General features: G+C 34.1%; 1 protein-coding gene across 3 annotated transcripts in view; it reads right to left on the minus strand.

Moving 5' to 3' along the window:
* The window catches only part of LOC111057578, a 70485-nt gene that overhangs the window by 2432 nt on the left and 44795 nt on the right, over positions 1-23258 (minus strand). For 2 of the 3 annotated variants that reach the window (XM_039430730.1, XM_039430729.1), the window contains exons 18-23: positions 22459-22678; positions 18996-19102; positions 14576-14789; positions 11392-12214; positions 2799-2924; positions 225-292 (exon numbers count right to left, since the gene is read on the minus strand). In XM_039430730.1, coding sequence (XP_039286664.1) covers positions 225-292; positions 2799-2924; positions 11392-12214; positions 14576-14789; positions 18996-19102; positions 22459-22678 — 1558 coding nt within the window. The remainder of the gene's footprint in view (positions 1-224; positions 293-2798; positions 2925-11391; positions 12215-14575; positions 14790-18995; positions 19103-22458; positions 22679-23258) is intronic. The other variant, XM_039430731.1, reaches the window with a different exon arrangement.

Consider the following 23258-nt stretch of genomic DNA (forward strand, 5'->3'; position numbering starts at 1 on the left):
CTTTTATATCCTGAAAAAGGACGAAGGAGTGAATCAATTTTGTTATCCAACGAGCTTTCCCTGTAAAAAGGTTTGAAGAATACGTGTTCAAAATTTGAAGCTGATTGATCAATTCTTTCTAAAGTATTTTTAGAACATACAAACAGACAGACAACGGCTTTGGCCTCTAGTAAGCCAAAAGTGAGAACTCGCCAACGCTCGTTCAATAACAAACAATTACTCACCTGTTTTTGGATATTTTTCCAATATTCATTAACAACGGGTTTGCGCAGTGGAATTAAGGTAGAATTGTCTGAAATCAAGAATAAGTATAATTAGATAAACGTTTTTGAAAATAATATTAATAATCTATCAACAATTTTCCTTCAATTATGAAACTATTCGATAGATATAATTTTGAAAGATATTCTAATAAGGATTTAGTAAGGAATTTCGAAAAATATATCCTGTACAAAAAAATAACACTTGAATACCATGTTTTGTTAAAATTTATAGTTTAAGTACATAGTCCAGGCAACGAATGCTCAAATAAAGGTATAGAAGGAAAAGTTTGGAACACAATTTTCAACTCCACAGCTCTTTTAAGGATAGTAAGAGGATTGACATATCAATCCTCACCCCTACCCCCCCCCCCCTATCGAAAATCCTTACTGAACAAAACTTGTAGGAAATTTATTAAGCTTCAATTTTATGTAGTTGATTTTGTCAATAGAATACATTGTTTCCAAGATATAAGCATGTAAGTAATAAGTGGAAAATGCAACTTTCAAACCACCCTCATACCTTCAGCACATGATGTAGGGTTTGGGATTTTTTATATGCTCACCTCCAAACTAGTCTCAACAAAGGTGCAAAGTCGAAAATTATGTTCCAAACATTCCCTCCAAATTCCATTGACAACTGATCTATTGTTGCTGAATAGAAAATTTCACTCTCAACACTAGAACTCCTGCTACAGTCGTAGGGAAATGCGTAAAATAGTGAAAATATACATCAAATTGAAGATAATTTGATGCTCTATCAGCTCATAATCAGCACGGATTTTTTTCATCAATCGTTCAAAAATTATAAGGCCGAAAAGATGAAAAAATTTGAGGCAAAAGTGTTTTTTCGAAAAATTTCTCACCTTCAAGAGCGGATATCTCAGAAATATGAGAGATATGGAGAAAATATAGACGACAAAACTTGTTGGTAATTTTGTAAGCTACAATTTTGCATGAAATATAAATGTTCATAACATGCATAGTTTCCGAGATATATGCGAAAAATGAAAAAATTGTACTTTCAAACCACCCCCACCCCTTTAGCACAGGGGGTAGGGGTGAGGACTTTTGATATGTCAATCCTCTTACTATCCTTAAAAGAGCTGTGGAGTTGAAAATTGTGTTCCAAACTTTTCCCTCTATAATCTTTCGTTGACTGGACTAACAGGAAGGATAATAAAACTTTATAGAAGAGAATAAAAACTACTATAATACACCCATAATAAAGACTATCCATTATAAACCATAAGGGAGAAGCTACTGATGTAGGAAGCTAACAAAATAAGACGGCATGATTCGTATATTTTTCCTTAATACTGTGATTATTTTTGCTGATTTCTCAATAACTTATTGAGATTTCAATTATTTTTGCTAATTCTCAAAAGTTTAATGCAAAATTTTCTATTTGAAGAAAATTGTATATTGAACACGTTACTACTGACTTCAAAAACCCGGATATTGTATTCCCTTGGTAAACAAAATTATGTATTTAAAATTTGTAGTGATTCAGATTTTGAAATTCATAGAATTTCAATTCTCAATTTTCATGGAGGAGAATAAATATTTAAATAGCAGATACTCAACAGTATAAGAGTTTGTAATACAGTCAAATTAATATAAATTGAGGGAATTCTCCCCTATGTTGGCACATATGTATTGTAAAACATAAAACTATTCCAAGAAATTGATATCAACTCTCATTATCATTCATTCCCTTACACTAAAAGACATCATTCTAAAGAAATAAATCCTTGGAACAGAATATTACGATCCAGAAGAATAACTGGTTCTGTTCTACATCTTCTACTATTAGAAATCAGTAAAAACACAGTAACTAATTAGCATTTCTAATATTCATTCAAATATTAAATATTATAAATAAAAATTTTATTTTCAATGCAAATGTAATTGGCTGAATTCTATGAAATTGTAAAACAGATCTTTATGAGAAGAAGAATATTATACACGTTCAAGTACGAGTTATACACGTATTGAACACAAAAAATTATTCAGTACTGTTGCAGAAATGATTGATTCCCGAGAAAAAGCAAAGTACATCTTCAAAACAATCCATTTATAAAATTGGATGAATATGAAAGTTAGAGAAACTATATGTATGGTCACATGGACGGAAATTGTAGCTTAATATACAACTTGAATCTTATATAATTTTCCGGGATAAGGTAAAATGAACAATAATTGTAGCTTAATTCAAGCCAGTAGATGACAATCCAGCTTCTATCATTTCAAAGAGGATTTCTAAGGATAATATCCTTGTGCATTGGAATGCACATATATAAGGATCATACGATGGTTGGACATGTGTATGGGGACACATCAATGGAAATTGAAGCTTAATATAGAGCTTAACACTATTAGCTTAAATGTTGGAAGGGCAAGCATATGGTCCAGTGTACCGAACACTATTTGAATAAATGAAAGTTGGACAAATAAGGTAACTTCAATAAAAATAATTTGTAGCTTATTCTTATAGGTAGTACACAACGACAATAAGAAGCATGGAGAGGCTTTCACCTTTGCCTCTAGCGGCTTTGTTGCTTGCGGAGCGCAAGATTATCACCGATTTCGGAGGTGGTTTGCGCCTGCGCAATGATCTCCTCTTCATGGCAGGCTTCTTGCCTTTTTTAGCCGGGTTGTTAGCTTGAAAATTACAAACAGACAAAGGGAAACATGTACTACTTGATAGTAAGTACATCAATAATTGACATCAAACATGTGTGTTTACACTAACACTGAACTTGTATGATGCAGGACGTAAAGCAGGACATTAAGCCTAATACACTAAACAATCGTCCACCATTTCAATGGAACAAGATGCAGATAACATCAACATATCGGGAAACGAGAAAAACAAATTAAAGTAAGTATTCGAAAAAACAATGTTCTGAATGAAGTGAATTGTTTTGAAAGAACAAATATCATGCATGGATGATGATGATCTATGTATTCTCAATATGGAGCAGAATCCTGAACGAACACACAGAACATAAATAACATTTAGATTTGGCAAAAATAGAATCGACTAAACACATATAAATCAATTTTTAATCCTGGAAACACGATTTTCAACATTCATCCATCTCAAATTCAACTCCACATTTGAGGTCTGCTTTCCAATGAATTTCTGTTCTTTTGGATATAAACAAAGACGAACAAATGAAATAGTTCAATAGAGTTAACTGATTTGTCAACTACAAAAATTACACAGCATCTTACAGATTGTTATAATATTATACTGTTAGTTATAATACTTAAAAATGAATATTTAAAAACAATAATAATTTCTGGCTAATATTATAATATTTATTACAATATCCTTCGAAATTCAATCGTTTATAACAATTGAAATTAGAATAAAAACTCCAAAGTATCAACTCTTTAAAACCCAAACCAAACCGATACTGGTTATGACTAATTTGGTTATCAGGAAAATTGATTTTTCATTTAAAACTGTTTAGAAATTTATCGATCGGAAAACCCCATAATTGTTTCAAAAGGCTTTGAAAGAACAGTAGAATAAACGGCGAAAACATTCAGTTCGTTTGTGATTTAAAATATTCATTTTGTCTGCTGAACTAGTCTGACAGTAAGTGAACATTCCCATAAGATGGATGTTTCACGGTGGTTTCTGTTCTGCCCCAGCAGATGTTTTTTTCTACCTAGCAGAATAAAATTACTTTGGAAAGCAGGGCTCTACAGAAGCAAAGAAAGTTTGGAAGAGGATTGAAAATATTTGTAGTATGGAAACGGAGTACCAATACAGAATGATTCAAAACTCAGATAATTGAATTTGTAATGGACAACTAATGTGTAAAATGTCGTAACGTCTATCAGTATCTGATCTCTTTCTTCCTTCGAAAGAAAGATAATCAAATTGACGACCAAGACAAGATTAATCAATCAATCATATTGATCGATTAATCAATATTAAATTATCATTATTAACTACAGATTCTTTCATATTCAATAATACAAGGCATAGTGATGTTTGAAATTGAATCCCTAATCTTTCCTCCGGTTGAGGTGAAATAATTTGAAAATTCAATTTCGAATGGATTTGTTAAACATGTGTAAACATTTACTGCAAAAGTTTCATGCTTTCAATCAATGTATACTATAGAAACTACATACATTAGTTTGAATGAACAAATATTGATGCATTCCCGTTGGCTGTGATTGCTACCATGCAATCTGACAATACAAACGAACGAGATGGAATGAACTGATAGCGATGAATATGCGAAAATAAATAAATACAAAATGGCTTCCATAGCTTTTAGAAAAATTCCAAAAAGCAGCCACATCAAGTTTATATTTCATTTTTGACCCAGAATATTTATTTAGGCAAAGGTCGCTAACCTTTGTTTCGGAACAAGTAATTTAAACCAGTAGAAAGTTCGTTCACTGAATATTGTTTATTTTTCATGCGATATATGATATGAATTTGGACTAAAAAATTGATCCATCATATATTTAAAAATATATCAAAAGGAAATAAAGGTTACTTAACTGTGAATAGAAACAAATTAATGACACAGTTTAAGAACTGTATTGCAACAATGAAATTTGTACTTGAGGAGAGCTGTAAATAAGCAAATTAATTGAGAAGGAAATCGTATCAAGAGCGAAGCATTAAAATATTTTCTATTTCCACCTTCAACGGACAACACATTCTATTAAATAGAAAGCATGCACATGCAAATTTATATACTTACCTGCTACAGGGCTGAATTAGCCGATCTTGCCTACTAAGCAAACATGGCTAGTTCCGAATCAACAATGATCTTGCTTGTCTCAACCAAACATTCAAAATATGCCAAAGTGCTATGAAAGTGAGCTAGATATTAAAACGAGCTATTTATACTACTAGTGAATTAGCGCTAGTGATTTGGTAATATTCAATTATGATACTTGCTTGCGGAATTTTCTTAGTATTTACAACAAATTTCCATCATGTAAGTTAGTATTGTATAATACAATAAAACAATCAAAATCTTTTAGTAGCATTTATCATACAACTGCACTAAAATATGATGTTCATTAGTAATAAAGCTTATAGAATAAATAATTGAATTATAATAAATCAGTATATTATGCAGTTTGAAAATAAATCTACTAATAGATCAGCATGGAAAATACAATTCCTCACATTGAAAAACTTTAAATAATAATGTCACTTTGAGAAAATAACACACAGGCATCAATAATTACACCTTAATTGCATTAAAATTTTACTGAATGCTGCTGAAATTAATAAAAATAGAATAAAAAAAGGAAGATACTTCTTTTCATTAATCATCAAATTCATTTGATTCTTATTCGTGTAATAATTGAAAAATAAGAATAGCTTACTATCATAGAATACATTTTAAAATACATCATTTTCTTCGCTTTTACCAAAAACTCAAAGCTTGTTTAAAGATTCAATAGCATTATCGAACTGATTAATTATTTATTTATCGAACGCTTAAGAAATCGGACATAACTTAGTACTACCACCATTAAAAACAAGCAAAAATCATGTTAGTAGCCTGCAATTATTGAAAGCTGCTACAGTGGGAAAAAATAATTTCAGAGCTTGAAATGTTCTAGGTGGGTCTATATGCCTGGAAGAGTGACAGGGAACAATATTATTCTAATAATTTACTTAAACTATACAAATAATCACATTTTAAGATCTCTTAAGTAAGAGATCTTAAGAGATACTAAGATCTCTTAGTAAGGTATCGTATAGGTGACGTGTAAGAATCTTATAACATACAGGAATAAGCAACCTTATCAGCATACTTGCGAACCAAAGCGTGCTAGGAGATAAATCTTCACTAGTCGAAATAATAGATTATTTCCAAGGGAAATTCCTCGTCAACTAAAAAAGTAATTTTAAATTAGATTAAATAGAGCTACTAGTAGTTAACGAGCCTCTTATTAATTGAAAAAGCACCTCATGCAAAAGCTTGACTTTTGCGAAAATTGTATGTAGGAAATCACTCTCATATCTAGAAATGTTCATCATTGCAATTTAATAACAATACTTTAATGCAAAGAATTTACATATTTTTTGAAAAAGTTCTATCTAGTTATCTAGTATTGCTCAAATAATGTTCTGAGCATGTCAGGATACTTTTTATGAACCTCATGAGAACCGATGAAATATAGCATGCGAAAGCTTGAATTTGGTGAATATTAGAAAAAAAATTGATCAGATCTAAAATGCTGTCGGTTACGAGTGTTAACCGCTAACTCAATTCCACACAGTCACATCAGAGCAATAAAATAGATGGGGAGTTCCAAGTGATAGTTACATTCATTATTTATACGATACAATTTAGAATGAAATATTGACGCACAAATAACAGAATTTGATGAAACATGTTTCCTATAGTGAGATTCACGATGCCTTCTGTAGTGGGTAGCTGTGATTCGAGTCATCCTAGTTTATTTAGATTGCGATTCTTGTTAATAATGTTAAATTCTATCTCTAATTCATTATATTTACCGGAAAAATTATTGAACGAGTGTTAGCAAGTTCCTACTTTTTCAAAAATCGTCGTCTGTTTGTCTGTATGTTCTATAATAACTTTTCGGACGTTTTGATCAATCAGCATCAAGTTTTGGAAACATATTCTTCGAACCTATTTACAGATTAAGTTTGTAGAGAACTTTTAGGGCCAGTTTCCGAGCTATTGGGATTTAGTTAAGTTCTAGATTTTAAACAACTGGAGTCAGAAAATTCGGCTTTCCGAAACGGGGCGTAGTTGAAGTCTACGTTTAAATTACATTTCGAAAACTAGAAAATTGAACACAACATAAAATAAAGAGAAAATAGAGTAAAGTTTCAGCTATTTTTAATTATTTAGGAATGTTTCATTTCGTCAAGGAAAAACGTTTCCAATTATAGAAATGAAGAAATAAAGATTATCATAAAAATCTGGTGTGGCGCACTCACACAACTTTCCTTGCCGTTATGAAAATTGATCACCTGACGCTAGTGTTCCCGCGCATCTCAAGTCTACTATTCAAATATCTGAGCCAGCTGGTGACAGGACAATAACGCTGGATACACACGAGATCTGCTATCTCTTCATAGTGAATGATTAAATAGAATCAACAGTTGCCAACAGTTTGCAATTGAATAATCAAATTTTCTAAGATTTCAAGCTTATTTTCAATTTTAGGTGATAATGTTACTGGACATTAATTGAAGAGATTTTCATGCTCAATCTTTTTCACTCGAAATTTTTCGTTCAAATTATATATGAGACCTGATAATTGGAAATCTAAAATCAAACTTTGCATAGATGGGGCGGAGCTCCTGAAATTTTTACAGATATGGGACTTGTGACAGTTGATAGAGCTTACTAATGACTATTTTAGGTATGAATTTGATCAAAATCGTTGGAGCCATTTCCGAGAAAATCGCGAAAAACCCTGTTTTTGACAACATTTTCGCCATTTTAGCCGCCATCTTGAATTGTATTTGATCGAAATTGTTCGTGTCGGATACTTATAGTGTAAGGACCTTAAGTTTCAAATTTCAAGTCATTACGTTAATTGGGAGATGAGATATCGTGTACACAGACGCACATACACTCATACACACACACACACACACACACACACACACAAACAGACCAATACCCAAAAAACACTTTTTTGGACTCAGGGGACCTTGAAACGTATAGAAATTTAGAAATTGGGGTACCTTAATTTTTTTCGGAAAGCAATACTTTCCTTACCTATGGTAATAGGGCAAGGAAAGTAAAAACTGTGACTACGCCCCGTTTCGGAAAGCCAATTTTCTGACTCCAGCTGTTTAAAGTCTAGATCTTGGCTAAATCCCGAGAGCTCGGAAACTGGCCCTTAACAAAAAAGGAAAGGTTCTCAATATAACTATTTATTGTGAATGCTATAGATAGACTCAATAATCACGAGAGGAAGAAATCATACAAAAGTCATATGAAATATTGTAAATTAATTCCAACCAGAGATTTCAATAGGAGAGCTGATAGAATATCAGCGGCATTAAAAAAATATTTTTTCATTCACATGAAATCGTTGAAGTTCAGGAATGAGGAAGCTGTTCAGCATTTGAACATAGCGAGCTGATGTGACTGTAGCTGCGTGACCGTTTTCATCCTCAAAAATTAAGAACTGATTATTCCATTCGAAGACATGGCGTTCTAACAGTTGATACACTACTACTCCTTGTTTAACCTATTGTTTTTGAATTGTTAGTCCAAATAGAAATGGAACAGGCACGCGAGGTGGAAGACGAAAATTTAGGCGGAACAAGCGTTGTGCGTGAAATTCGGCCATTTTCTAAATATGTTTTGACAATAAAACCTAACTGTTCACCAGTCCATCTCTCTATAGTTACTAACTTCCAAACGTACAGACTACTCTAATCACTAAAGCTCCCCCAATATGAACTTCCTCGACTACACTCACTAGGGCTCCTACACCAATAAAAACACTAGCTGATATAGATCAGCTGATATCAACGAATGTTTATAGGTTTACCTGTGCTGACGTCACACGAATGCACTACGGCTTTGTTTATGGAGGTAGTGCTACACTAGTATTCTAGCATTGTTACCAATGCTATCTGGGGATAGCAAACCAATGTTAATCAGGACTTCAAAACGTGAATCTTACTATAGTAGTAATTAATTTACATTTTCAATAGATATATAAATACTCATGACAGCAAAAATTGTAGTTAGCCAGTTAACACCCATAAGTTGGGTAGGTAGCGAGATCAATATTTATTATAATTTCCGATCAGCCCAATCCTATTATATTAAGCGAGCAATGTATATGTATTTAAGCGAGTATGTATTTATGTCCAACGGATCTCGAAAACGGCTCTAACAATTTTTATGAAATATTCAGTAGGTTTATGATATAAAAATTCGATTGCACTAGGTCTCATCCCCAGGAAAATTCGCTGAACGACATTAAAAGGATAAAGGATAAGAAGAAGAAGAAGGAGAAGGAGAAGGAGGAAAAGGAGAGTGAGGAGAAGGAGGAGAAGAAGAGGAAGAGGAAGAGGAAGAGGAAGAAGAAGAAGAAGAAGAAGAAGAACAGCAGAGTCCAGGACTAAAATAAGCGTTCGGGTCTAAATTGATTTTCTCGACTTATTTGAGTAATTTAACTAATTTAAGTTCTCGACTTATTTGAGTCCAGGACTTTAACGCAGTAAACATGAGGGAAATTCACAATAATTTGCTGTTGTATTGTTGGCATTATAGCAAAACGGAGATTGCAGCGGGATAATTCAAATGAGCATGCTCTCCAAACTATTTTGTAAAAATACGTTTCGATTTCTTTGTAGGCCTATTCAAAGGAAAACCTTTGAAAGGTGAATGAATAAACATTTTATTTTACGTTATGCTATTATTGATCATTCATCCTAAACAGTGATTTTGGAATAAAAATTTCATTAGGCTATTGAGTTTGAAAACGTATTTGTTAAAAAAAACTGGAATACTAATTTATCATTGTTATATTATTATCATTGTTGAATATGACATTGATTAATTATATTCAGATTGGATAAATTCCAAGGCAATACTTGTATTATTTTTCTTGAACATTTTTAGGTTATGTCACAGTCGTAAAATAAGGTTAGTTTTTCACGCATAATTCTGATACAATTTTATTCCAAAATGGACTTGCAAACTATAAAATTATGAATTTAGATGGACTAATCCAAATAATTTGGTTATTCCATGACATCTATTTGGCTTTTTATCTACTCCAAAACAATGACTGAATTGTGTTTGCTCAGTTAAGTCTAAAACTTGAACTAAAACCCTACCCCAGTCGAGGGTTTAAAATAACGCTGTTTCAAGTCCTGGACTTGACGATTTTTGATAAACGCTTGACTCGGAAAGAGGCGATAATCGAACTCAAGTCCTGGACTTATAAGCCCTACACTCAGAAAGCGGAATTATGAACTCCAGGGTCTAACATGATCTCTAAACTCCAGAGTCTATTTAAGTCCTAGACTATGTTAACGCTCTGACTCAGAAAGCCAATTTTCTGACTCCAGAGTTTAAAGCCAGTTAAAGTCTAGAACTTAGCTAAATCCCGAGCTCGGAAACCGGCCCTACGGGTTTGAAAGTTAAAATTATTCATAACTCATTATTCAAAATAAAAACATATTTTCGCGATTTTTTCATAATTTTCAAAATTAATCATTATTTTACAATTTCAAGTGATTAGTGAGTGTTATTTTGTTATTCAATTTGGTTTGTAAACAATCAAAATTAGAACTCTTCTGTTTTCAATTGTTTGGACTGAAAATTGTACCTGAATTCAAGTGTATGGGACATAACCTACTTTTTGGACTATTTATAGTGTATAAATCAAAATTCCGGGAAGAAACAGTTTTGGGCTGTGCCTGTTGGTCCTTCACCAATCATTTTAAATAATTGTGTTCTGTTTATCAATAAGTAAATAACGAGCGAAGCTCGGTGCCCCGATATTTAATATCTATAACCTGAAAGTGTAAGATTATTAATGTTTCAAAAGTGAAATTTTAGACTAGGAGGATAGGTTTTGCTTTTAAATGGCAATATGCTGATATTTTTCAACTCTTATTTGGCAACGTTACATTCTACTCTCATCGGACTATTTTCGTGTTGTCTATTCAAGTACGGTACAAGAAATAGACAAGATTTGAGAGGACATAAGTCGGACTATATGTATGAGAGAAGTGATGAGTGCTGGGATTTGCATATTAAACATTGCCAGTACATCTGAAGGCATGTTCTTTATCTCAGAGTTGAGATAAGATAGAACTGTCGAATATGTGCTGAAGAGGAGGCTGTGGTCTAATATAACAGCTCGAGGTCTACTGTTCACACTAGTTTATTTTGAACACAGTAATCTCACCTACTTAACATTATTGCTGATCCCTGAATAAGATTGATCTCGCTTTATGCATCCCAGCCTCAGCCGACCGTGTTATGTAGCAGCTTAAAATTACTGCACTTCAATGCAATTTTCCATGACAATTCTACCTAGTATTATTATTTCTTTCAACTATACTCTAAACATGTCACTATACTTTTTGATGGTGATAACAGCAATATCTACTCACCAGGCTCGTTCTTCTTGGACGTTGAAGATTTTTTAGCAGCTGCTGTCGAATTTTCCGGGACAGCCGTCGTTTTCCGGGTAGCTATGGATTTTTCTGGGCTAGCTGTTTTTCGCGGAGACGTTGTTGAGTTTTCCAAGACAGCCGTTTTCCTGGGAGAGGTTGAGTTTTCCAAGACAGCCGTTTTCCTGGGAGACGTTGGGTTTTTCAAGCCAGCCGTTTCTTTCTTGGGAGATGTTGAGTTTACCGAGCCAGGAGTTTTCCGGAGAGACGTTGAATTTCCCGTCGATTTGCGGGTGGCTGACGATGAGTTTACCATCCTTTTTCGGGTGGCAATAGGTTTTTCCGACCCAAGAATTTTCCGTTTGACGGTAGACAGCGTTTTCAAGGCAGTGCTGGGAGCAGCAGTTCTTCTCCGTCCACGCTTTTTCTTCAGAGGCGGAGACACGTATTCGACCGAACAACGAGAGAGCGTTACACATAGTTGAGGGGTGGGGGTGGGGCGGGGGGTGACCGGGCGCTCAATCACATCCATGACAGCATTGTCGTCGTCGTCGTTGAGGAAATGGTCGGTGCGGTGATCGGCACTCAGCAGACCGTGCAACGGCTGATCGAGATCGAAGCCGCAGAAATCGTTGGTGACGTCTTGGCTGGTATTGCAGTCCTCAAGCACGGCCACTGCGCCCAGACTGTCCAGCGGCTTCGAGGGCGCCCGACTCAGATCCGGCACGAACCGGTCGATCTCTTCGCGCTTCTTCGCCACCGTCTCCAGCGGAAACCAGTCGCCGAGGTGCTTGATCGGAAGACGGTAGTCCACTATCGGATTCTGCCAATTCGGTTCAAAAATCAAATAATTTCTTAATTTGTCATAACACTATAATATTAACATAATCAATTTAAAATGTAACATGGAAAAATATATTTATCTCAACATATCCTTACAGGCGTTGTCAGCAAAACCTATAGATTTGTATGCAGCAACGAGCATCATTCTTAAAAAAATTTCAACTCAATTGATTGAATATTTCATCGATAGATCAATATTGGAGAAATATAAGCAAAAGCAATGCTTTACTGTAGATTGTAGAAATAGGGAAAACCCTTAATTAAAACTATAATCTAAAAGGAGGGGACAAAAGGTGAGATCAAACATGAATGAGGTGAGATACATTAACAGATTTCATCTATTCAACTATATTTCTAATGAAGACTATTTTTGACTGAAGGCAAAAATCGTTGTCCCTCAGTGTGTATGTTTGTATGTTCTACAACAGCTTTTGAACTATTTAATAATGAATCAGCTTCAAACTTTGAACACATTATTCTTCGGAAAATTTTTTTTCCGATCATTACTCTTTTTGAGATATGAGGGCATGAAGTTTGAATTTTTGGGACAGATCAAATTCAAATTTCAATTTCAAATTCGGTAAGAGATAAATCCATGAAAGTTATTCAATTTACTAAAATAAAATAAACTTTTTGTCGAGTTATTTTTGGTAAATTTAATAACTTTCTCAAAAATTGATATTTTCAGAAAATTGTAGTTTTTCAACAATACCATGAAGAATATCCTTAGAGTTTCATAAATTTATCTCTTACTGAATTTGAAATGAATTGTCCCAAAAATTTAAATTTCATGCGCTCATATCTCAAAAAGTAATGATCGGACAAAAATTTCTTAGAGAACTTTTTCATTTTGATAGCTTGATAGTATACAAAACCAAAAAAATTGAAAAATATCACCAGTAGAAAGTCTTTTTAGCCTTTGCACAGTGTTAATATTATTAATTATTGCTACAATTCTCCCATTCCTTCGATTACTCATCTATTTATTTATGATTATTCTTTATATATTCTTTCACCAAAATTCTTTTTATTACGCTTGTATGTTATAATACCCATTTCATACTATATTACTGTTCCCTTCGACTAAACAAATCCAATGTGTGACGCCACATATGATGCCTTGAGAGGCTTCTGAACTTATGTGGACTGGGATGTAAGCAGATGCTCGGATAAACTGCGTCTAAAGTAGACGAGTTCAAACTTGAACACCGTTTAAACCTTCGACCATGTATAGAATGGACACGACGTCCCTATCTTCATGCAAAAAGGTATTGTAAGGAACATCTCCATAGCCGAGTGATGTCAGTCTATGGCAAAAAAAATCGTTTAATATACTGTTTTCCAGCTTGAGTCGTGCTCATGAAAATTGAAATTAATCCAGGAATAAAAGTGGAATATCATTTCATTCGTGAGTTGGAATTTATTCTCATAATTTGTAATCTAATACTGCAGGTCTGTTCAAGATTACCGTAATTTGTTTACACTTATTAGACATACATTTTAATATCTTTTCAAGTAAAATTAATAGTTTTATTTTCCATAACTTTTTATAATGTTATCAATAAGGAACTTCTCGTATTTAGAGAAATAATTTATAATTCCATTATTTTTAATTATAATTAATAGCATATTTACAAAAGCGGAGAACGTTCCTATAGCTTTGGCTTGCAGTTATACCAGAAGATGACGTGGCTTTGACTCAAACTTGTCTATCCTATACATGGTCGAAGGTTTAAACCACCTATCGGCATGCTGATCGGCTTTATTGATGCACAACAACTATGAGTTGGCTGACCTGATTCCTCATATATCCAATCAGAATTCGGAAACAAAATTTAAACACTAATAATTTTGGCATTGATACTTATGTGATATTGAGAGAAATTATAAAGTTCAAAGACGAATGAGACAAATAAATGAATAAAAAAAAATTTCTAGCTCTTTAAAATTGTAGTTTTGTCGACAGTGAGCATTGCAGCATTGAGGGAAGCATTGATGTTAATTACGAGGAATGGTGACAGTTTGAATTGCTACACAATATCATGTTAACTATAGAAATGACTATCATGAAAAATGAATACTAGAAATTTAATGAATTTATCTCTTACCAGATTTGAAGTGATCTGTTTGATTAATTCAAACTTTAGGTGTTCATGTCTTAGCTTGATAGTATACAAATCGAAAAACTTTGGAAAAGATCACCAGTAAAATTTTTTTTCTGCCGCTCGCATAAGCTAAAGTACAATTGCATTAAACTTTGTTTCTCAATCGCAACTAAGTTCAACAAATAAAAACAATATTCTGCTATAGCAGGCTATTGATGGAATTTTTCTCTACTTACATTAAAAAAGGAGTCAGCATACACCAACATGTAGAGCCCACAGCACGCTGAATCCTGACGCGTTGGCACTTCGGGTTTACAGAATTTCATGGATGAAAAGTCATTATCCTCACCATGTTTAACTTTGTACTCGACTTTGAGATAATCTCGTATCACTTCAACCACTTCTGTTCTTCGAGGTTTTGGTGAAGAATCAAACACTAATATACAAGGCCTGAAACAAATAAGATTGATTAAAATTTAAAAATTGTGTAATCATAAACAGAAATCTGTAGTTAGTCCAACAAGACTTCGGAATTAAGAGAAGTGATAAATGCGTTACTAATTTTATTTTATTGGTTGTCAATTTAATGTAGTTAACAATGTTGTCACTTCCTAAATTTATTGGTAAGAGAAGTCAGTTATCAGCTGAAAGTGCTGGAGGTCAAATTATTTCTTGTTCAAGAGAATATCTCAACTAAAGTTTATAAATTTACTTGATTCATTTAAAAATGAGTTATTCAATCAGATATGGATCAAATGATAAAACATAGACATTATAAGAATATTTAAATTGAATTATAAGAAATAATATATATTAATTGAAACAAAAAATATAAGGTATTTGAGAAATTACATTGTCAATAACAGAAAGACAAGGCTCTTCACCTTGAACTCTCTAAAAAATAGAATAATAAAATGAATGTGATACAATGTAACAAGAAGAGTGGTAAATCACAATCTACGAGGAGTCAGGCCAAACTGCACTCTTTTTAGAAAATCATTTATTTTTCTTGCACAGAAATTTCTCAATCTACTACCCAATGATATCAAAATAGTTTTCAGGTCTCGTGATAGAATACAGTCACTTAAATCTATTATTACGAAATGGCTACTAAGCCTTACCCGAGAGGATCTTGTAACCATGTACAACCATGAATGGTCTATTGTTTGAACTTTACCAAAACTGATTAATGTTTTTTTCCTTTTTCTTTTATATTTTATTGGACTACATACTTTAAAATAGTGCTTAAATGATGTTTTAGTGTTTGCTTAATAGTTAAAAAACGTGTTTGAATTGAATTCATGGTTTCCTATTGACTGGCTCATTATTCTTCTCCGTTATATTCCTAAACTCTGGTAATCTATTGTTTTTTTTGTTATTCATTTTTGTTTTTATTCTGTATTATTTTTGTAATAATTTATTTTTGTTTTTCTTTTGTCCTGCGTGATGAATAATAGATTATTATGATTAATAAATTGATTTTTCATATATTGTGTACTTTCTGGGAACAGTAAATTATTGTTCCAATTCAATTCGTAAATTGTTCCATCACGTGACTGCTGCCGATCACGTGAATGGTTGTTCCCATGGAACACCACTTCAGATCTTCGGTTCAAGTTTTTGGCGCGAACTTTTGAAATTAATTTCCAACAAAAAGAGTCGTAGAGTAACTGCGTAAATTAAGAAAGGCAGCTGTAGTGTATAATCATAATAATAATTTCAATTATTAAATTAATTTTATGATTAAAAGCAATAATAATACGAATTCAAATCAAGTAGCTGGTGCTGTTGCACGCAAATATTCTAATGGGTGATTTTTTTGAGGTTAGGATTTTCATGCATTAGTATTTGCTCTGATTTTTTTGAGGTTATGATTTCCATGCATTAGTATTTGCTCAGTATGCTTTGACATTTCATCATGAATAGACTTACTAACGAGCAACGCTTGCAAATCATTGAATTTTATTACCAAAATCAGTGCTCGATTCGAAATGTGTTTCGCGCTTTACGCCCGATTTATGGTCTACATAATCGACCAAGTGAGCAAACAATTAATGCAATTGTGACAAAGTTTCGCACTCAGTTTACTTTATTGGACATTAAACCAACCACACGAATGCGTACAGTGCGTACAGAAGAGAATATTGCGTCTGTTTCTGAGAGTGTTGCTGAAGACCGTGAAATGTCTATTCGTTGCCGTTCGCAGCAATTGGGTTTGTGTTATTCGACCACATGGAAGATTTTACGCAAAGATCTTGGTGTAAAACCGTATAAAATACAGCTCCTGCAAGAACTGAAGCCGAACGATCTGCCACAACGTCGAATTTTCAGTGAATGGGCCCTAGAAAAGTTGGCAGAAAATCCGCTTTTTTATCGACAAATTTTGTTCAGCGATGAGGCTCATTTCTGGTTGAATGGCTACGTAAATAAGCAAAATTGCCGCATTTGGAGTGAAGAGCAACCAGAAGCCGTTCAAGAACTGCCCATGCATCCCGAAAAATGCACTGTTTGGTGTGGTTTGTACGCTGGTGGAATCATTGGACCGTATTTTTTCAAAGATGCTGTTGGGCGCAACGTTACAGTGAATGGCGATCGCTATCGTTCGATGCTAACAAACTTTTTGTTGCCAAAAATGGAAGAACTGAACTTGGTTGACATGTGGTTTCAACAAGATGGCGCTACATGCCACACAGCTCGCGATTCTATGGCCATTTTGAGGGAAAACTTCGGAGAACAATTCAATCGACCAACGAGAGATCTTCAAATTGGAACTGTTACAATTTACCAGCCTTCGACTGTGGAGCAGAAATGTTTTACTCGAACAAGTTTCTGGTACAGAATCTATCAAAATTCCTCCCATGGGACGCAGAACTTTTTACCGGGTAAATTGTGAATTGGACAATTTACCACATTTTATGACCCCAGAACGGGCCCATTTTCTTTGATGAATTTGTACAGGACTTCCTATATACCGGACCTGCGCCTAAAAAAAAAAATGGCCGCCGTATGTGGTGGCCTGCAATGATATTTTAAACGGGAACTAGACGAACTGAGATTTCGACGAGCTGAGACGCTCTCTAACAGCTGATTAGTGATTTTTTCTCAGTAGGAATTTCTATAAGACCACCACATACGGCCGCCATTTTTTTCTAGGTTCAGGTCTGGTAGTATATAGGAGGTCCTGATTTTTATCAGCCAGCTTTCTCTGTCTCTGTTTTGTGCATTGTCTAACTGCATTGCTCTCTAACTGTACTCCATCATGCGGACGTGATTTTTATAACTTGCATGGATGACTATTTCCACATATTTTTTATTTATGACTCTATAGTGATGGTAAGAGAGGAGATTTATCAGTATTATTATTTCTTTTTAATATATTTAAGTGATGAATTTCCTTTAAGTATTAAACTCCATTATCATTATCAGTGTATAAGTAGTTGGCTATTTTCTTACACTTGCATAAGTTGTTTATTTTGTTCTTTTCTTGATTTGTGGAAATAAATATAATTATTATTATGTTCTGTGGTATGTACCACTAGACTATGACCTACTATAGACTATGAATTGTTATGACTGCTACAGGAACCGGCATATTAATTGACGATTTTGTATTAATTGTTATGATGGCACCACTGTCATTGGAAAGGCGGGAATGTTGTACATCGACAGGTCTATTGTTACCATTTCTATTCAGTAGCCAGTATGTTATAGTCAAGTGAACATCGAGAGTTTGTGATTGAAGCTTATTTTAAAAATAGTGAGTTATTTCAACGCAGCGTTTATCTCGCAGACATTTCAATTTAAATCGACACGCGCCTGTTCCAAGTAGGAATACGATCTTGTTATGTGTAAAGAATTTTAGGTATGCTTTCAAAACGAGACCAACAGGACGAAAATGGACTGTGAGAACGCCTGAAAACATTAACGCGGTAAGAGTAGCTGTTACACGGTCTCCAAGACGTTCAGCAGCCAAACAGCCATTTCTGATCGAAGTGTACAACGAATTCTTCATTCCGACTTGAAATTCCATCCGTATAAGAAAATGTTAGTGCAACAACTTAATGCAAATGATTGGGAACATCGCAAAGCCGCTTGCGAGATCATTCTCGAAAATGTCCACCACGATGCCGTTATTCTTTCAAGTGACGAAGCACATTTTCACTTGTCGGGATTTGTTAATAAACAAAATTACTGTTATTGGGCAGCCAATAATCCACAGAACTGAAGGAAGTCACTCATTCAACGAGAAATTGAAGCAATTCCACAATAGTGATGATTGAGCGAACAATGGAAAATTTTAGAATTAGGTTAAGCGAGTGTGTGAAAAGTAAGAGAAAACATTTGGATGACATAATCTTCAAATAAAAAACTTTATGAGTAATCTATGTAATTCACTGTAAATTTGATCTCTAATTTGATATATTACATGTTTTACTTGTACGAAACACACTTCAATTAATTATCCCTCGAAAATCGTCAGGTTTTTATTCCGGACCCTGTAGGCTATTATTTATTCTGATTTTCTAGCAAAAGAAAAAAATAATTAAACTTATACTGTGAAGATGAATAATCAAGTTCATCCTGAAAAATGTAGCCTATGTTTCCATTATTATGAAAACAAATAAACTAAAATTATTTATTAATCACTTTACTTACTGCTTGATCGGTTGACTGCCGTTAGAAGTCCAATCATCAAGTCCAAGAATCGATTCAGAGGTCTTCGTTGGAGATTTAATATTTCCAATGGTCGTTTTGTTCGAGTCCTTTTGAAAAACAAAACGTACACATCAACAATGAACCGCAAATGACTGCGATAATCAATACAAATCTAATCACATTGGTAATTCAAGATGCATTATTTGATTCAAGAATTCAAGAGTTGAATACTAAAAGTTGAACAATCTAAAGGTGCGTACAGACTTTCGCTCTGCTCCGCAATCGAACGTCACTCGAGCAGAGCGATTGATGATCGACCGGGGAGCAAGAGTGGAACGAGAGAAGAGCGTGTAACAGAGATCGAGCTTGGAAAGCTCCAAGGTCGAACTAACCAATAGTTGCGCATGCGTGGTCAACGTGTTTGTCTGTTAATAGTTACGATCTCTGTGTTAGCAAATAAAATTATCAAAATTAATAATCAATTATTAAATTAAATAATATAAAGTTATAAAAGCATTTATAATAATAGGTACCGGAATATTAGCATTTAGAAGAAAGAAGCCAAACTACCAATCAAGCTTTTTACCTTTTGAAACATTGACAGACATTACCTTTTATAATAAAACATTAAAATAAATGAAATAATCATAATATCCTATTATATTAAGTGAGCAATTTCTGTATTTATATATCTGGTTAATTAACAGATCTCGAAAACGGCTCTAACGATTTTCACAAAATTTGGAACATAGTAGGTTTATGATAAAGATTCGATTGCACTAGGTCTCATCCTTGGGAAAACTCGCTGAACGACATTAAAATGATAATTCATCCTTGGCTGAAACAGCTGTAGATATAGTCCAGTCAAGGAAAGGTTATAGAGGGAAAAGTTAGGAAGACAATTGTTGACCCCGCAGTTCTGTTCAGGATAGTAAGGAGGTAAACATATCAAAAGTCCCCACCTCTACCCACTGTGCTAAGGGGATGGGGGTGGTTTAAAGATACCATTTCTTGGTTTCTCGCATAAAACTCAAAAACTATGTATCCTAAGGACTTCACTGTCATATAACTCTCAAGATTGAACTCTCAAAAAGGAAGACAGCTATTTCAAGCTATAAATGATAGGCAATGCTCAATAATGTCATCAAATAGACCCACATATTGGCCAACTGATAGAAATAAATTACCAGATTTGATAGATTTCTTTGTAATGAGGAATTTATCATTAAACTACATGGAAATAGAAGATTGTGAAGACCTGAGCTCTGATCATACTGCATTGATCCTCAATGTGGGTGAAACCATGGTGATGAAAGAATGTAATTTGAGGCTAGTTAATAGGCAAACAGACTAGTCAGCATTCCAAGAATTATTATGTGTAAAAATAGATTTTGAGCTAGAAATTACTAGCTGTGATCAGTTGGATTCTGAGGTTGAAAGGTTCACAAGGGACATCCAAGAAGCAGCCTGGGACAGCACTCCACATTCAACACAGAGAACAAGGTCTTCTGGTTCACGTTATCCACATCACATATTGGAACTTATCCATGAGAAGAGGGAAGCGAGGAAAAAGTGGCAGCGAACAAGAGCACCAGTGGATAAAACTAATTTGAATTTTCTAGCTAAGAAACTGAAGGAATGTATCAGTAGCTATAAGCATGATATGATCAGTGAATATCTCAGAAACCTTGCTACAGATAAGAACTCCGATTATTCACTCTGGAAAGCTTCAAAGTACTTGAAAAACCCGTCAGTTCAAGAAACACCAATCAAAACAATTAATGATGAGTGGGCAAGGAATAACGAACAGAAAGCTGAACGTTTTGCAGAATACCTGGAAAGTGTCTTTCAACCTCATCAATTCCAAGGTGGTGTAGAAGATGATGAGAAGGGAATATCACAGGATATGAGAGAGATTCCAGCCTTAACAACAAATGAGCTGATAAGTATCATCAAGACAACCAGTTGTAAGAAAGCTCCAGGATATGATCTCATTACTGGTGAAGTTCTGAAAAACCTACCAGATAGAACTTTGGAAAAACTCACAGTTCAAATAAATGCAGCTTTGAGGATGAAGTATGTGCCACTGTCATGGAAGGAGCTGAAGTCATCATGGTCCCCAAGGCAGGTAAACCACCACATGATGCATCATCTTATAGACCCATATCTCTATTACCCATAATGACCAAAATCTTCGAAAAAGTTTTGCTCTACAGATTGAAACATGTGATAGAGAGTAGACAACTCATTCCTGATCATCAGTTTGGATTTAGAGAAAAACATTCAACAGTTCAGCAAGTCCATAGAATTACTCATGTAATTGAGAAGTTTCAAGAAGAGAAAAAATATTGTGCTGCTATCTTTTTAGACGTCGCTCAGGCATTTGATAAAGTGTGGCATGTAGGTCTAATTGAAAAACTACAAAAAGTTTTACCTCAGCAATATGCCTCATTGCTAAAATTTTACCTGTCAGACATATTCTTCCGAGTGAAACAAGGTGATAGCTACTCAGGACTAACACCAATTAAAGCTGGAGTACCTCAATGAAGTGTATTGGGCCCTACTCTGTACCTGCTCTACACCAGCGATCTTCCTGTGCCAGAAAATGAAACTATTGCAACCTTTGCAGATGACACAGCTGTCTTAGCAGTTGGAGAAACTAATGAGGAAGCTACAAGTAAAGCGCAAGAAGCCATCAAGAAAATTGAGAAATGGACTAGAACCTGGCGGACTAGAACTTGAACACAAATAACTATATATAAAAATATAAACAGATATACAGAAATTGATCGCTTAATATAATAGGATTTAATAGAATCAACAGAGTTGCCAACAGTTTGCAATTGGATAATCACATTTCTCGAATTTCGAGCTTATTTTCTATTTTAGGTGAAAATAATACTTAACATTAATTGTAGAGATTTTCATGCTCAATCTTTTCCACTCGAAATTTTTTGTTTAAATTGTATCTGAAGCCTGATAATTGGGAATCTAAAATGAAACTATGCATAGATGGGGCGGAGCTCCTGAAATTTTTACAGATATGGGACTTGTGGCAGTTGATATAGCTTATCAATGACTATTTTAGGTATGCATTTAATAAAAATCGCGAAAAACCCTGTTTTTGGCAACATTTTCGCCATTTTAGCCGCCATCTTGAATTACATTTGATTGAAATTGTTCGTGTCGGATCCTTATAGTGTAAGGACCTTAAGTTCCAAATTTCAAGTCATTCCGTTAATTGGGAGATGAGATATCGTGTACACAGACGCACATACACTCATATACACACACACACACACACATACAGACCAATACACAAAAAAAACTCTTTTGGACTCAGGGGACGACGACTTTGAAACCTATAGAAATTCAGAAATTGGGGTACCTTAATTTTTTTCGGAAAGCAATACTTTCCTTACGTATGGTAATAGGGCAAGGAAATTAAAAATTGATGACTCACCGTATCACAGTCATTTGCTTCTTTGGAATTCCTCTTCTTATAAACAGTATAACAGCCTGACCGAGTCCTCCTAGCTTTTCCTACCCACGTTCTCGGCTGCACTTCATCTTTGACCAAATTTTTCTTGGGAGAAGAGTGCTTTTCTATTTGTTCTTTTGGCTGGTATTCGACGGGACCCGTCAGTCCAGGAAAACAAACAATAACAACCAACCAGTGTCCACTGAAATAGGAAAAAAGATGTACTTTCAAATTGAGTTGCTAAAGCATTGATTCTTCATTCATTTTCATACAAATTATATTTCCAAGTGTTAAACAAACAACAAACAAAATAGATGAAACAGAATTTTTGAAAACAAAAAAGAATGATCCATGGACAGCATTGATAAAAAACGATATCCACTGAAAAATACAAACTTGAAAAGATGTTATTAGCATAAAACGCCATTATGCAATCTTCAATCAAGTGTCTAATTAAAAAATTGAAAAAACTGGACCTACTGAGATCTTGTTATATTAAAAATAGGCCTATAACCATCCTCCGTAAATTGAGAATCTATATAAAAAATTTCAAGTTAATCAGTCCAGTAGTTCAGACATGATGATGCATCGTCATTCGTGAATTTCCTATAACGTACGTGCTTGATCCAGTTCTTTCCTTTATTATAATATAGATGAACATTGATTACATTGATTAATTCAAGGACCAATATATTGTACATGTACTTGAACATCCAAAAATGTATACATAAACAACATACAATACCCATGAGCCCATTAAGATATGAAAATATTTGCGGCTC

This window comes from Nilaparvata lugens, chromosome 6 (assembly GCF_014356525.2).
Source record: "Nilaparvata lugens isolate BPH chromosome 6, ASM1435652v1, whole genome shotgun sequence".
Lineage (NCBI taxonomy): Eukaryota > Metazoa > Arthropoda > Insecta > Hemiptera > Delphacidae > Nilaparvata > Nilaparvata lugens.